General features: G+C 32.6%; 4 protein-coding genes across 4 annotated transcripts in view; 2 read left to right on the top strand and 2 right to left on the bottom strand.

Annotated features, from left to right (window-relative positions):
• The first annotated feature begins 139 nt into the window (after positions 1 to 139).
• LOC115242043 (lachesin) lies at positions 140 to 5,860 on the top strand. The gene is made up of 5 exons (XM_029818057.1): positions 140 to 348; positions 2,660 to 2,788; positions 2,872 to 2,991; positions 3,350 to 3,520; positions 4,293 to 5,860. Exons 1-5 carry the CDS (start codon positions 165 to 167, stop codon positions 4,640 to 4,642), a joined length of 954 nt encoding a protein of 317 aa, XP_029673917.1. The 5' UTR covers positions 140 to 164; the 3' UTR covers positions 4,643 to 5,860.
• A 371-nt stretch (positions 5,861 to 6,231) lies between these two features.
• LOC115242044 (leucine-rich repeat transmembrane neuronal protein 2-like) lies at positions 6,232 to 8,124 on the top strand. Its single transcript, XM_029818058.1, has 3 exons — positions 6,232 to 6,510; positions 6,933 to 7,289; positions 7,559 to 8,124. The coding sequence occupies exons 1-3, from the start codon at positions 6,296 to 6,298 to the stop codon at positions 7,935 to 7,937; spliced, it is 951 nt and encodes a 316-aa protein (XP_029673918.1). The 5' UTR covers positions 6,232 to 6,295; the 3' UTR covers positions 7,938 to 8,124.
• A 705-nt stretch (positions 8,125 to 8,829) lies between these two features.
• Positions 8,830 to 13,557, bottom strand: LOC115242045 (probable RNA-binding protein 46). The gene is made up of 6 exons (XM_029818059.1): positions 12,694 to 13,557; positions 11,542 to 12,135; positions 10,586 to 10,760; positions 9,956 to 10,278; positions 9,739 to 9,868; positions 8,830 to 9,452 (listed from the first exon to the last, which is right to left on the bottom strand). The coding sequence occupies exons 1-6, from the start codon at positions 13,096 to 13,098 to the stop codon at positions 9,352 to 9,354; spliced, it is 1,728 nt and encodes a 575-aa protein (XP_029673919.1). The 5' UTR covers positions 13,099 to 13,557; the 3' UTR covers positions 8,830 to 9,351.
• A 1,355-nt stretch (positions 13,558 to 14,912) lies between these two features.
• Positions 14,913 to 16,704, bottom strand: part of LOC115242046 (protein MIS12 homolog) — a 2,331-nt gene continuing 539 nt past the window's right edge. The window contains exons 2-4 of the mRNA XM_029818060.1: positions 16,063 to 16,229; positions 15,771 to 15,908; positions 14,913 to 15,642 (exon numbers count right to left, since the gene is read on the bottom strand). Coding sequence (XP_029673920.1) covers positions 15,364 to 15,642; positions 15,771 to 15,908; positions 16,063 to 16,229 — 584 coding nt within the window. The 3' untranslated portion in view covers positions 14,913 to 15,363. The remainder of the gene's footprint in view (positions 15,643 to 15,770; positions 15,909 to 16,062; positions 16,230 to 16,704) is intronic.

Genomic DNA, 16,704 nt, shown 5'->3' with positions numbered 1-16,704 from the left:
ATTCCATTACGGACGAAATAAGCAATTTTATTACGTAACGCACAGGTGGAACGGAGTTATTTTTTAATTTTTTTTTTTTATTTAAAGAATTTGTTTTTTTGTCCTGCAAAATCGATACTTTTTCGTTCAGTAATGAATACGAATCTTGCGAGCAGACCGGTTACATGAACGTAGTGATACCGCCCGATATCATGGATCTGGACTCGGCGGATTCCCTGACCGCCAAGGAGAACGGCGATCTGCAACTGCGATGTCGAACGACCGGCGACCCTAAACCTATAGTGTTCTGGCGGCGGGAGGACGGTCGGAACATTACCCTGAGGAACGAGCATCAAGGAATTAGACGAAGTACGTTATTATATAGCCTTTGAACATACTGGCGAATACGCGTGGAAAAACTCAACGAAGCATAAAATAAAGAGTATAAAATATTAAGTAAGAGGGGAAAGAAGAGATTATATCAAGTATAATATATAAGAACATTTTTCTATTCCAATTAACATAAAGATTTAAAAAGATCATGATGTGTTTTACGGTATATGTGTATGTGAAATGTGAAATAATTAACGCTGAAAGGAAACACGCTTTTTTTTAACGCGATTATTATCGGGCTGAGAGATAGGATTTGCGAATGATAATAGAGTTCCAATTTGATTAAGTGTTAATTACCAGATAATGCTTATATTGTTGCATAAAAGAGAGATAACCGCCTGGTGGCGGTCTTAAAATGGTGAATTAAAATTCCATCATATATTCCACTCCGTGATGCGCCGTTTTAACGTGAAATGCGTCACTCCCTAAAAAATAAATGAAATTTCCGCCGATATGACTGATTATGAAGCTGACTCTAAAAAGGAACGCGATTGGTCGTAAATGGAATCTCCGTTGAAATGATTTATTTTTAATTGATCCGTATGTGGCACGCGCGTACTCGATTTTGAGGATGAAATATTTCACAAACGCGGGGATCACTTTTAAAAAAGTTCCCGTATACGACGCGGGACCGATCCTGTTGGATTCGCCGCGGAAAAGCAGTCATCCGATTAGCCTTCCTGACTGTGAGTGATGGATGTTGACTTTACATATATTTCCTCTTCGCCGCCCAAGCCCGTATCGACTCCGTGTACCCGATTGCAATATTCAATGTGTACACTGCGTCGCGAGATCGTTACTGCCGCGGTATCTCCATCCCGTCAGTGGTTCCGCCGTCTTTTCCATACAGACATACACAGACACTTTTACGTGATTTAACATTGTTGCGAAAGTTTTTAATGTCTTTACACGAAAACAAGGCGATTTTAAATTATACAGGATGAGGCATCTAAAACAGGCCACCTGAATAACTCGGCTGCTTTTGCATCCGAGCGAAAATGCATCAGACCAATTTTGCTTGGTTTCAAGGGGGGACATAATCTGATGTTAATAGTTTTTTGTAAGTAGAAGTGTGTGGAGGAGATGCCGTCGAGAGAAGAAGAAAACAGCCGAATTATTCAAATGGCCTGTTTTAGATGCCTGACGCTGTATATTTTTTCACGAATATTTTAAAAAATTGTATAAGCCTTTTTTTTACACACATGTGCGAAGAAATACAACGATCCACACACAATATAGGGATTCGCACAACTGTTGTATACAATTTTCTAAAGGCGAATTTATTATTTAAATCTGACATAAAAGTTCTTATGGGAAAATATCACAAGAGAGAAAATAATTAATTATTATTTACTATTTATTACAATTTTCTTGAGTTGATTAAAAAAAAACCATGCAGATAAGACGCTGCGTACATATACATTCTCTGCGCGAAAGAGGCAAAATCTGAGAATTAATTGTTCACATTTTTTAAACAAGACTATTATGTCGAAAATTGAGAACATCTAAAAACAAGATAAAAATTATGCAAATTAGAAACTTGCACATTGCTTCCTCATCATTTTATTTCGCTCACAAAATTTAAGCTCTAAAGCAAGCGGGTTTTTCAATTTTGGCTTTCTCATAGAGAAAAATATCTCAAAATTTGCGAAAGTCACAGCGTGTACAGACATTTCACAAAAAAGTCAAAATTTTATAAATAATGAATCTTTTCACCGATTCTCACAAAATTCAATACCAACCATCCTTTAATAATACTCTATTCATGTAAAAAAATTTAACCCGATATCTCTAAATTTGCGATAGTTAGAGCGTCTACAGACTTTTCTCAAAAAATTCAAAATTTTATAAAAATGAACCTTTTCACCGATCCTCACCAAATTCAATACCAACCATCCTTTAATGATATTCTATTCATTTTAAAAAATTTAGCCCGATATCTCAAGGGTTGTACAATGTACATTCCGTAGATACATATATACATACATACATACATACATACATACATACATATAGACATTTTTTTTAATTTAGCCCGATATCTCAAGGGTTGTACAATGTACATTCCGTAGATACATATATACATACATACATACATACATACATACATATAGACATTTTTTTTTAATATCATTTTTCGACGTTTTGGAACATTCTAAACACATTGGCATAGAAAATTAGAAAAAGAATTTTGTCACGAAAACAAAGTTTTCTCTATGAGGAAGCAAAAGATATCTGAATATTCGGCCCTCTTATCTTTTTTATCACACCGAAAATGTTAAAACAGCGCTAACATACGAAGGCGAGCAGCTTCATTTGAGGAGCATTCAACGGCACGAGATGGGATCTTATCTGTGTATCGCGTCAAACGGAGTGCCACCGTCGGTCAGCAAGAGATATTACGTCAATGTCCGTTGTAAGTGCATACGCGCATTACAAGGCAGCAACTTCCTGCCGTTTGACCGAGTTGCACGACTAATTGCATCTTTCTCGTTAAAGTCAAACCGCTGATTAAAGTCGCAAACCAGTTAGTGGCGGCGCCTGTCGACAGCGATGTCCTTCTTCAGTGTTACGTGGAGTCCTCGCCGAAGGCTCTGAATACGTGGTACAGAAATAATGGTGAGAGACACACCGGCTTTTTTTTTATACACGAGCAATTTACCTATTCGTTTCTAAAAGAGTCAGAGTATGTACATCAATTTTTACTATATATATATCGCACGCCGGGATTGAAGAATCATCAATATTTATATAATGCGATTTAAGAAAGAAATTGTGTGGATAAAAATGTTTAGTTTCGTAATTTTTTTGCGAGAATAGCTACATATCAGTTTTAATATAATTATTTTGTCATTAATAATATTATCCAAAAGATAAAAAGAGACAGTAATATATAGTTTATGTAAGTTCTTTAAAAATAGGTACAGATAAATGTTTCCAATAGAATTATTTTTGATAACATTTCTCTCTACTTTAGGAGCCAAATTATTGAAGGACGAGAAACACAACATATCAGAAATAACCACCAACGATTATTCATATCTGCTAAATCTCACTGTCAAGCGACTAGATCAATATGATTTCGGCACTTATACATGCTCCGCTGAAAATGCTTTTGGGAAAGCGGAAGCGTCTATAAGACTGCAAGGTAAGTAGTAATTGATATCTCACATACACAAAGATTCATAGATATACAGGGTGAGTCTTTTTAATATTAACAGGCAAATATCTCAAAACCTGTAAGTTTTAGAAGGAAACTTTTTAGACAAAAGTTGTTTGTTTCTGAGGGGGAAAGAAGATAGGAATATTAGTTAGATCTTGGGTGGCATTGTTAAGGTTTTATCAAGATTACTTTTTATATCAAAATATGTCAGAATAAGATATAAAATAACTCAAAAAATACTTAATGAAAACATACTTTATTATAGAGTTTTGAAAAGGTCTCAACAAGGGCTATAAGAATGTGCAATAAAAAATAGAGGTTTCAATTTAAAAAATTTAATGTGACCTTGATATGATTTTAACAATGCCACCCAAGGTCTAACTAATATTCCTATCTCCTTTCCCCCTCAGAACCAAACAACTTTTATCTAAAAATTTTCCTTCTAAAACTTACAGGTTTGAGATATTTGCCTGTTAAGATTAAAAAGACTCATCCTGTATATAAGTTTGTTATTTTCTGAAATTTTCCCGTAATTAAATACGTTTACTTTTTCATTTAATGATTTTTACAGAATCGAACATATGATACATGTGAAGAATTCATAGAAAGAATCGATTTATGTCCAAAATGTACATCATATTTTCAATCTTTTTATTTATAAAGTCGCCCTTATAGTTCACGTCGCGTGTCCGATCTCTTATTTATCAGATAATTATAACGATAACTGTTCCTGTTTCTCCGAAATCGAACATTGCAGAGCTGCAGATACCCAAACCAACGATAACATCCCCGCACAGTATCGAAGTCATCGAGAAGCACGTCCGGCGGAAGCAGGCGGAGAAGAAGAAGAAGTACCAGTCTGACCTGACCCCGAAGAACGTGGGCCATACCACGCCGATGTCTAGGAGAAACTCGTCGAGCTTCTCGTTGAATATCGCAAACAAGTCGAGAAATTCCGTGTTTCCGGCACCAGCACCGGCATTGGCACCGGCGCATTCGGCACCGACGCAACTGGACGCTCATAACAGCGTTAGGTCGTCACGCGATTCGCGATTATGTCATATCGGCTTCGCTGTGATCGTTATGATAATTTTAAATTGCGACTAAAATAAAAAAATAAATCTATTGCGACAACGAAATCATTAAGTTACAATGAAATCGACTGTTCATTATGATTACGATCACTAGAGGATATATAGGATAAAATTACATTGAATTGACAGTGGAATCACTTTTTGTTAAATTTACAGAATGTATTACAGGAGAGAACGTGAGAGAAACGCGAGATATACATTGAGAGCATTGGTTTTATTGTAAATAATAAAACATTTTTATGACAATAAATGTAGTTACGTATATATATACACTGCCGGCCAAAAGTTTGGATACAGCATTAAAAGGCTAGATATTATAAAAAAATTTACTTTTATTGATGTAATTCGTATTTATATTAGAGGTAAATAATTATTTTAATACGATAACTATAGGAAATTTATGTAAAACAAAAATAACTTGAATCTAACACACTTTTAACAAAAAACTGTTAAACTTTCTTTTCATCAAAAAATGCACCTTTGGTTTTGATGACCATTTTTAGAAGTCGTGGCATTCTTTCTACTAATTTATCTTCGCAGAAGTAAATATTTATATCATATCACTCTTGTGAGCGCAGAAATAAATATTTGCATCATATCCACTCTTGTGATATTTCTGTGAATTCTTTTATTAGAGATCGGTAAGATTTAAATATTTAATATAAGTTATGACTAAACTAATTGATTAATAACAAAAAAGTTTCCTGGGGAGTAAGGGGATCCTATTAAATACAAATTATAGGTGTATAGGCAAGTGTATCCAAACTTTTGGCCGGCAGTGTATATACATATATATATATACAAAAAATAGATTATCACGCTGTTAAAAACACATACTTATAACTGCCATCATTATTCAGAATATAGTTAAAAAAATATAGTATTTGCTGAAATTAAATTTTCATCGGGCGCGCGCGCTTTAGGTGATATTAACGTAATACATGTGGTTCGGTTTGGACGAAAGAACACCACTTCGTATATTTTTTAATAATAGACATTATATTGAAAAATTTGAAGAGTTATTCTCTCTTTAATTTATTCGTGTAATTATCGCGCGGTTAATCGATAAGCGTAGATATACATCGATAGAATAAATATAAAGAGGGGTCCATACTGAAAACCGACTAAGTTGGGGATTTGTTGGTCTCTAGAAACTGACTGAAATAGATTCGTTCTCTAGGAATCAGCTGTATTTATCTTGAACGAGAATTGTGGCATTCGTGTATATATGTACGACAATAAATGTTGTTTCTACTATCAATCTGCAGAGGCTTTTTTTCGGTTAATTTTTCAGTTAATTCTTTCCTTTCCAAATGTGTTTCTTTCTTGAAATTTAAATTATTTAGAAAAAAAAGAGAAGAATATATGTGTATATACATATATGTACAGTGGCGTGCAAAAGTGAAATATATATATATATATATATGTATATAGTGTGAAATAATATATAATATTCCCAAATTTAAAAAAAATTAATGCCAATAAAAATAAACCAGAAATATCTGGTTATTCAATTGTACAAGCTGATTTGCTTTATCATCGACAAAGGAAGAAGCCATGAGGATATGATGCCACCCACATATCTGTCCATGGCTCATTCTATCGAGGACGCTCAGTTAATTTAACGATTTCGTCGCGAGCTGGTTTGACGACGAGGCGACAAACAATGAAGCGTTTGTTATTAATTTGTCTTTTCCATACGCTCTTTGAAGCGGGTTTGTCGGCGGAAGCCTCGCCGTGTGTGAAAATTACGTACAAGCAAACAAATAATGTCGGTTTTCGATGCACTCAGTTAACGACGCTGCAAAACTATTTGGATCAAGCGATGGCCAATACGACGATCATCACCATATTCGATTCTAATATACCCAATGTACCTGGGTAAGTAAAAGAAATAAAGAAATCGAAGAAAAAAATCGATTTTTATAATATATATATAGTTTATAAAAATATGATAAAAAACATTTTATTTTTTACTTGATTTTAATCGTGTAAGAGCCTTACTTTTATATCATTTTATTTTATCGTATATCTTTCACAGGATATTTTTAATATTTTTATATATCTTTTAATATATATTTCTCACCACCAAAATTTATGGCTGATTTTTTTTTCGCTATTACAACGCAACATTTCTACATTTTCAATTTTTAATATTCATGAATATCGAAACTAAAAAAAAAACAAAAATCGCTTATTTTAAATATTTATTTTTTATTAAGATGTATTATTTGTATCTTTGCGCTAACACTAATTAATTTGCATCTTTGGAGCAATCGCGATTTTATTTCTTCTTATCAAAGGCACAGCTTCGCGAGATTCGGAGCGAAACTTGTGACTTTAGACTTGCACGAATCGGGCATACAAACGTGCGACGCTCAAGCATTTGTGGGCCTCACAAAGTTGGAAAAACTAATGCTCTGGGGCAATAAACTGACATTGGTGCCGGGAGATTGGTTCGTGAATATGTACTCCCTGCAGACCCTGGACTTGTCGTTCAACTTTATCCAGGGAATCGATTACATGATCTTTCAGATGCTTCCCAATTTGAAGAACTTTTACTTCGACTACAACCAGCTTCGTTATATCGACTACAATATGTTCGCTTATCTGGGTAATCTGAAGAGAGTGAAATTCAGCAAGAATCCGTTGAGCTGGCCGTAAGTTATTATTATTGTTGAAGCGAAATATCAATGTATATATAAAGCAATATAATTTTACATTATTAATATTACTTTGTATTATTGATTTTAGATAAAATATAAACTGTAAAATTTTTGCTTGCAATACTCATTATTTCGCAAAATTTAATTATTTCGATAAAAAAAATACTTTTAAACTATATTTAGTTAAATAAATTAAAAATGTTAAGTGAAATATATAAACGGTTTCTGTTCATGTAAATGTAACACGTATCATATTCTTTTAGATATCGCGCTCGCTTGACGTGGCAACTGGAGAACCAGAAGGTCGACGCATCGGACGTATGGGAAGATTGGAACTGGATGAACGTCGTTATTAAGGATTGCGTCGAGAGCGGCCGCGGCGAGTTGCCCAGTGACAAAGTGCTCGACTGCGTCGTCGAAAAGCTGCTTATCTTCGCATACGAGACGTTCAGCGCGCAGGAAAGAAGCAGCAAGGTTGGATGCAACGAGCAGGCAAGGACATTAGTACGCTGCATGAGACCAATGTCGACCAACGCCACTGGCAATACCGATTACGAAACAGTACGAAGGATCCTTGAGGATTACTCCACGATTTTGCCGCCAATGGAAAGAGCGTTGAACCCCTTCCCGTTGAAACGGTAAATGCATCCTGTCTATATTTTCTCAGGAATTTCTCTTTTAAGATAAAAGTAAATCTTGAGAGAAATTTTTGCCAATTTATATTACCACCTTCTCTATAATTGTGGAAAAACTTTTAATTAATATATTTCCGATTTTCGATATATCTTGCATATAAGTTAAAATAGAGGAATAAAAAAAGGAATGACTATACCGTATACGTCTATATTTAATATTTATAATATAAAACCTGAACAAGAAAAACATTTCTTCGGTCATCTTTAAAATTTCCGTGAGAGAGGAAAGTATAAAAAAAAGAAAAAGATTATATTATCTTACAAAAATATGTTTTTATTATATTAACTATATGTAATATAAATTACATATGAAAATTTTTCAAAACGAACACAACACATTCGCTTATAATTACAAATTCGATAATATAACACGCTATATGTAAGTTCTAACTAAAAAGATTATTCCGAACAGTCGATATTTTATTTAAATACATTAAAATTAATATTTTTCCTCTTTTTTATATTGCCACTTTTAAAAAAGATATCTAACGAAGTTCTGTGTAATAAACTTTTAACAAATTTATATTCAAAACTTTAAAATTAAGTATTATAAAATAGTATTATTTTTAATATAAAGATTTCAATCGGATAAGAATAACGAGTAAAAAAGTTACAGATTCTCTTGCACGAAATTTGTACATCTGACTTTGTTATTTTGAATCAATTTAAATCATTAATAAATATACTTTCAAAATATATATCAATCGCATTATATAAATAAATTTTTTGAACTGTCCATTAGTATAAATGGTCATACTCATGAATATTTTTGCTATTTATTATAATATAGATTATATAATTATTATATTATATATATATATTTAGATTAGAATTTTATCTTTCAAACTTTTATTACAATTAATATAAACTTTAATAATCTAGATTTAAATATATCTTGGGCATTTTTTTGAAAAAATATTATTTCAGAATCGTGACTTACAATCAATTTTCGAATAGAAAAATTCTATTACTTTATATAATTCTCGAAATACATATATATCATGTGTGAATTATTTTTGTTGTATAAATGGTGAAATTTGATTCAAACAATTTCATCGGTTTTAATAAATCAGAACTAAATATATCTTAAGCGTTTTTCTTCAAAAATATGTTGTCTCTCAAAATTATAACTTAAATTTAGTTTTCAGATTGAAAATGATTCCATTAATTAATATCGTTAGTAAAATAATAAAATTAAAATAAGATTATTATCTTATACTTATATCTGATAGGAAACGATTGTGTGTAATACTTTTTATGCAGTTGTGCATCTGTAAATTTTGTATCCGTAAACAATCAATGACTAATTAAAAGGGAAAAAGAATAAAACGAACAAAATGCAGTAGCAACGGATCATAAATCTAATTTTGAGTTATTCCCAAATGCCAACTAATCGGCATACTAACCACAGGATTAACGCCTATTTCTGATTGGATGCAATGCTGTTCGAATTGTTGCAACGCTGTAAAAATACACAAAATAGCATTAAAATACAATATATTGTGTATTGCAAAAATATTTTCCGAGGTGGAAACAAATCGCAAACGAGATTTTACGATAAACGCCACTTGTCTCTCGATTATTACTAAAAGCTCAAATTTTATGAATGTTACGCGTGTTTTTCGTTGTTGGATCACAGCTAAATTCGCGTGGAAATATTTTGTCAAAATCCTTTGATTCAACGCGCCAATAGAGCACGAAGTAATCAAAAACTTTTAATTTAACACAAGCCAAAATATTGTACGTACCAGAATTCGGGAGCGTACTTGTAAAATACTGATATGTTTTAACGCATGCAACGCTTAGGGCTTTATGCTTCGAGGCCATTGGCTTTCCTTGAAAATCGAACAAAATTATCTGATCTTTACGAATAATTACCTAAAATATTGCGACGAAAGAAGAATAAATCATTGAACATAAATAAACAGATAAGAAAAGTTAAAATTTTTTAATTAAGGCACTTGCCGTGCCAATATATCCAGACGCATCTGGCGTTGGTACGCAATCGAAGGTGCATGTCGCATCGAATCTTTCCTTGACAAAGTTTTGCAGAACCTTCATCTGCGCCAAGTATACGCTCTCGTCCTCGGACGCTATTTCCGTTTTGATGCAACGTTTCTTATTCCAGGCCTGTTTCGGGCGCAATGTTTCGGTCGTTTGAAGGTTGGATATGGATTGCGAATTAGTTATCGCTTCGCGAATGTGTTGTTGCCTATCGAAATTCTTCGCTCCGATCGGCTTCGCCCAAGAAATCTCCCAGCCCTGCTTTTCGACGATACTATCCGGTTCTAAAATAGAATAATGCAAATTCGTTACAATTGAAATAAAATAAAATTCTCGAAGCAATGTTCATTTGACCGAAAGTGAGATTATATCTAATATTAATTTGATGATACATACTTTAATCTTTAGACGCATACATACAACTAACTAATTTGGTACAGTTAACTAATTATCTGCCGTTTGCTATCTCTTTGCTTTGGAATCTATTGGAATGCTCGCTGAAATCTTATAGTTACTTTATATTCTCCTTACTTTTATATTTGATTTTATCTTGGCTCTCTGGTTATATACATACATCATTCGCATACTCACTCTGCATTATGTCCATTACGATCTGCGCAGCTTGACGATTCTCGTAATGAATGAAAGCGAAGTGATTGATCTTCTTCAGTTTCAATATTGGCACATTCGTGTGCCTGTGAAAAATTCCTCTCACATTTTGCTGCGATATATCGAGCGTGAGGTTTCTTACGAACAGAGTCGTTACCTATTTATCATCGCGTACGATATTGAATTAGTGCGACATGTCCTGTCTATGTCATACACAGTGATATGATATGATTTTGCTGCGACGAGATATTCTTTACATGAATATGCTCTTTATAGAATTTGTTTATTTTATTATAGCATTTTTTCTCGCAGTATATATTTCTTCGGATTAAAGAGAAACAGAGAATTTTTTTTATAATTATGCAAATGAAGATATTTAATTAAAAATTTACTAGTTTAATCAACGCAAGAAGCACGACAAATATACGAATATTTAGTAAGTGCACTATATAATATTATGTACTAAAGAGATGAAAAAAGATATCTATACTAACAATAAGCAAATGTGTTCAATTTTAAATTATTGGAGCACTTCAATAAAAAAGTTATTATCAAACCGTCAAATATGAAGTGCAGAAGCCGTTTTATTTTTCGATTCTTTCTGATTCAATGTATATTTTTATAATTATAGAATAACGTGTTTCAATTTTTGTTAAATCTCCATTTCAATAGATATATAAATATCCGATAAAATATATTATATATTTTTATTTCCTTTTATTTTTATTGATTATTACTCAAATATCACGTGCTCGTATAATTAATAAAATACAAGTTGCAAATAATGGGAGAAAAATTTGCAGAATTAATTATCAAAAATTATCAAAAAACATTATAACAAAGATAGAAGACAAATATAAAAATGATTTTTCGAAGCGAAGAAATAAAATAGCAATTGCAAATATAAATTCCTTTAAGGAGGAAAATTCGAAATTCACCCTTTCCATGATGTCCTCGTCGATCGGCTCGCCCGGCTCCGGATCCGCCCAGTCCACGGCGATCTCGTGATCCCATAGCGTCACTTTACCGGGTATTAGCTTGCGGCGTGCCATCGCGGCCGCTCGATGATCTTTGAACTCGACGAAGATGAAGCCGCGATTGAGGCTGCGATCGTGGGCGCTCGGGTACAAGTAGATATCCGTGATGTCGTCCAGCATCTTGGTCAGCTCCGCCATGAACTCCGGCTTGGTCTTGTTTTTGGGCACGCCGCCGAAGAAGAGCCGGCAGTTGTCCATGGACTTGACCACGCCGATACGGTGACCGGGACGGATCTCATAGCCGTCGAGATGCGCGCACGCCTCGCGAGCGATTCGCGGAGTCTCGTACATCGCGAACGCGTAACCGCGCGTCGACCCGGAGAAATCCAGCATCAGCCGCAATTCCAGGAGACGGCCGATCTGTTCCAGCACCGGCATCAGCTCGTCCTCGTAGCAGTCGCGCGGCAATCGTCCTAGGAACACCTCGGCGCCTTTGCCGCGCTGTCGTTCACCACCCGCCACTTCCGGAGCCATCAGACGTCGCTGCCCATTCACCTATATACATATGCAAGCATAATTAATATTTTTTTCTCTTTCATGCAACCGCAGGAGGAAAAAATTTTAAAAGAGAGATGAAATGTTATAAATATTATAATTGATACAAATGCGATATTTATATATATAAATATATTCCTTAATTTGTGTGCTTTTAATTAACTCTTTATTGGAGAGATACAGATAAAATTAATTATATTTGATATATAAATTAATGTGTGCGGATGCAAATATTATATTAAAATATCCCAATGTATCGTATTAAAATGAATTACAGAGGAGGAGATGCACACATGGGTGCTATTATATATTTTTTGCAATATTATATCTTTTTTCCTCATTTTTGTTCTTTTATATATAAAATCATTGATATTTATGACTATTTTTTATCGTTTTAGCGAAAAATAAATATAACTCATCCCGAAAAGAATCTCCCTCGCGGAATATACCGCGAAAAAAACTCGCGAACGGATAAACGAAGAAAGATCATTGTTGAAAACAATGACATGGATAAAAGGACGTGTCTTTGGAAATCGGCGGGCTTGCTAATCACTCTACCTGCACAAGCTCGTAGTGCGTGCGTTGCAGCAGCTCCAGGAGTCGCACAGTGCGTTGGCATTCGCCGGAGAGATCCTTGGCGTCGTCAATCATCATCGATATACAATCGCGTAAACGACGCGTAGTGGACTGGCCTCCGGGATGATCCGTCGATAGAAGGGGACGACGAATAAGACGAAGAGGGGATGGGAGTGGAAGCAAAGGATTGGATACGATTTTTGAGGCTCGGATCTTTTCCAGGAAAAGGTGCGATACGCACACAAGCGAGCTTCCGTGTGCGGTTTCGCTACGTTTCTGGGAATTAAATCCGTAATGTTCGAGACGCAGTATCTCGTTCAAAATTTCTTCGAAACTTAAACTGCTCGACATTTCGAATTCTCGTTTCATCGAATGTTTTAGCTGCATTTTATGTGTTTATTTTGACGAGGCATATTGATATGATCATTATTAAATGAGCACGGATACAATTGCAAAAAACTACTTCATATTTTTTTTCTCAACACCGGGTTAACATATCCAAATAATTTTTTTTTTTACTTTCTTTCTTATATATTTGGCTACGTTTTGAGCAATGCATTTTGTTGTTAAGCTTTTTCTGAATTTCAATTATGGCTTGTGAATAAAATCGATGTTTTTGGTGACTTTAATTATTATTTATAATCTTTGATAATGAAATTACAATTTTATGAAATTGTGCGATCAAATCATAATTTATTTATTCCTGAACAAATTTAAAAAATAATAACAAAAATGATAATCGGACTAGTGTTTTCCAAAAAAAGATAAAAGATAAAACACGATTTTATAGGAAAGTGTTTCACAGGTTTTGACACTACTCTAAGGTTCAACATTTTTTTTAGATACTTAGGCATCCAAACATTATTTTATATTATTTATATATAATAAAAATATTTAAATAAAATTATCTAATCTTTTAAAGAAAAAAACTTTGATATTGAAGTCATTTTCAAGTGCACCACCTCTTTAATATTTATCGTAATAAAAAAAAATTGATATGTTAAAAAAATAGATACGTTAAATTATTTTTTTATACTTTTGATATCGCTTTAATTTTTTCATTTTTACGTTTAACTACATGTGTGCATATAAAAATATTGCATGGTATAATTTATACCCTTATACATATATATATATGTTTGTAACATTATATCGAAATTTATGCAAAACATCTCATTCCAATTAACTTCTGATAAGTTTTCAAAATTAGATCGCGAAAAGCAAGCGAGTTTACTACTACTGTTAGGCTGCGTTCGGAAACATCACCCGTGTGCACACGAGCGTCGTTCTATCTTTGTTATTTACTAAAAGTTGAACAAAGATAGAACGATGCTCGGGTGCTGTTTCCGAACGTACCGTTAGTAGTTAATATTAATGCCAATTATTTTTTTATATAGGAAAATATATTAATAGAATACAGAATTGTTGAAAAGACTAATGTGCAAAATCTTATAATCTTATCTTGCTTCTGTATATACGTTTAAACAAAAAGTGAAGAGAAAGGAAAGATATAGAACATATATAGTGAGTGTTTCCTAGCGAGGGAAAACACAGCAACCACAATTACTGAGAATAATATGTATATTCTTGCCTGATTAAATACATTACATCAATCATAGAACACGATGGTATTTTGTCATAATAATGCGTTTAAAGAAATGTAAGCTTTTTTGAATATACTCACAATTTACATCGGTTAAAATAACTTACTAAAATTTATTATATATATATTGATAAAGGGACATAGAAGGAGAATTATCGCGTCGAATATTATATTATAATGCATTTGAAGATATCAGGAAAAATAAATCATAACATTTTTTTATATTAAAGATATATAAATATATGTATATTACTAATTTAACAGATTATAAATTGTATACAATATATACACGATATAACATTCACAGAATGCATTTATTTATATATCTTTGTTATTTACTAAAAGTTGAACAAAGATAGAACGATGCTCGGGTGCTGTTTCCGAACGTACCGTTAGTAGTTAATATTAATGCCAATTATTTTTTTATATAGGAAAATATATTAATAGAATACAGAATTGTTGAAAAGACTAATGTGCAAAATCTTATAATCTTATCTTGCTTCTGTATATACGTTTAAACAAAAAGTGAAGAGAAAGGAAAGATATAGAACATATATAGTGAGTGTTTCCTAGCGAGGGAAAACACAGCAACCACAATTACTGAGAATAATATGTATATTCTTGCCTGATTAAATACATTACATCAATCATAGAACACGATGGTATTTTGTCATAATAATGCGTTTAAAGAAATGTAAGCTTTTTTGAATATACTCACAATTTACATCGGTTAAAATAACTTACTAAAATTTATTATATATATATTGATAAAGGGACATAGAAGGAGAATTATCGCGTCGAATATTATATTATAATGCATTTGAAGATATCAGGAAAAATAAATCATAACATTTTTTTATATTAAAGATATATAAATATATGTATATTACTAATTTAACAGATTATAAATTGTATACAATATATACACGATATAACATTCACAGAATGCATTTATTTATATATTTATATATATCCAGGAAAAAAGACAGTAACGTCAGCAATATAGGATCCAAAGATAAGTCATAAAAATAATTCTTCCTTCTTTATAATCATAAGGTATCCATGTCATAATCTATACATTTCAAATCATCAACCGTATTGTAGAGCGATTTTTGCGATATAAAAGCTCCATCGTTGAAGCACGAGCTAATTTGTTTATAATCCTTGATCAATTTGTCCATTTTGTTCCTGATATTCGGGTGCGCCATTTTGATTTCGGCAACGCCATTTTCAATGATTTGAGTCAGCCTGTCGTTATTATCCACATGTATCAAACATTGTTCTGTGAGCTGTAATTCCTCCTTCAATGCTGCATTCAATACAGTTGCCTAGAAAAAGAAAAAATTCGGGTTATATAATGCATATAAATATTTTGACATCTACATATATTTGTTACATAAATGACAACAGTAACAGTTACACTATTTTCAGATAAACATATAATCATGATACATACTCGTTTTGCTCTTTGTTGGAATTCCTCCAGTTTCTTACGCATATTTACAAATTCTGCTTTTGTATACTGTATACTTTGAAGTTTATCCTCATCCGCCAAAACATTGTTGGGTACAGCAATGAATTTGTTCACGATATTCTGTGCAGAGTGAAACAAAAGTTACATTCATGTATAATATACTTTGCTTCCAAATCTTTTTAATAAATATAATTACATGTAGATATAAAATGTAACATGCATAATTAGATAATTAAGTAAACATAGAAATTTGTTTTAAAAATAAACTCTCAACCTTTATGTTCATCAAATGAGGTAAGGAAGCTGTATAATACGCTTTTATAAGTTGCTCCTTGTTCATTTTTAGGGTGGCTAAGTTTTCAGAATATGATTTATGATCTTCCAAAGCTTCGCATAATCTTCTGGTTTTAGACTGTATATTTTTCATTACGATACTCTTGACTACAACAAACCAAAGAGAAAGTCAGATTATTACAAGCAGTCAAGCATGATTTATACAAATAAAAAATATCTAGCTATGAAAACAATGGATAATATATGTATATGTGCGTGAATGTTCAGTATAATAATTTAACTCACAAAAAACGAAAAAATATATTAAAAGATATATTGAAAGCCAAATTTTACTGCGGGTTACAATTTCAATCTCATTCTTTTCAAATAAGATTAAGTTTTTGTAGAGACTTAAGTAATAGTTGTCATTTTTTTCATTCTTTTTCTTTCAGTAAATTTCTCCAGTAAAAAAGCAATCAGTTACATGGCATTTTACAATTATATAAAGATCTATATAATACACAGAATTATTAACAGCCAAAACAAAGAAGGTCAAAGAAATCCTATAAACGTGCAACGGAAATTAAAATGAAGAAAAAATAAAGGTTCAACGAGATAAAGGACGCTTTCATCAAGAAAGAGG

This window comes from Formica exsecta, unplaced genomic scaffold (assembly GCF_003651465.1).
Source record: "Formica exsecta isolate Colony F162 unplaced genomic scaffold, ASM365146v1 scaffold558, whole genome shotgun sequence".
In the NCBI taxonomy this organism is placed as follows: domain Eukaryota; kingdom Metazoa; phylum Arthropoda; class Insecta; order Hymenoptera; family Formicidae; genus Formica; species Formica exsecta.
This window is presented reverse-complemented; position numbering and strand designations above follow the sequence as displayed.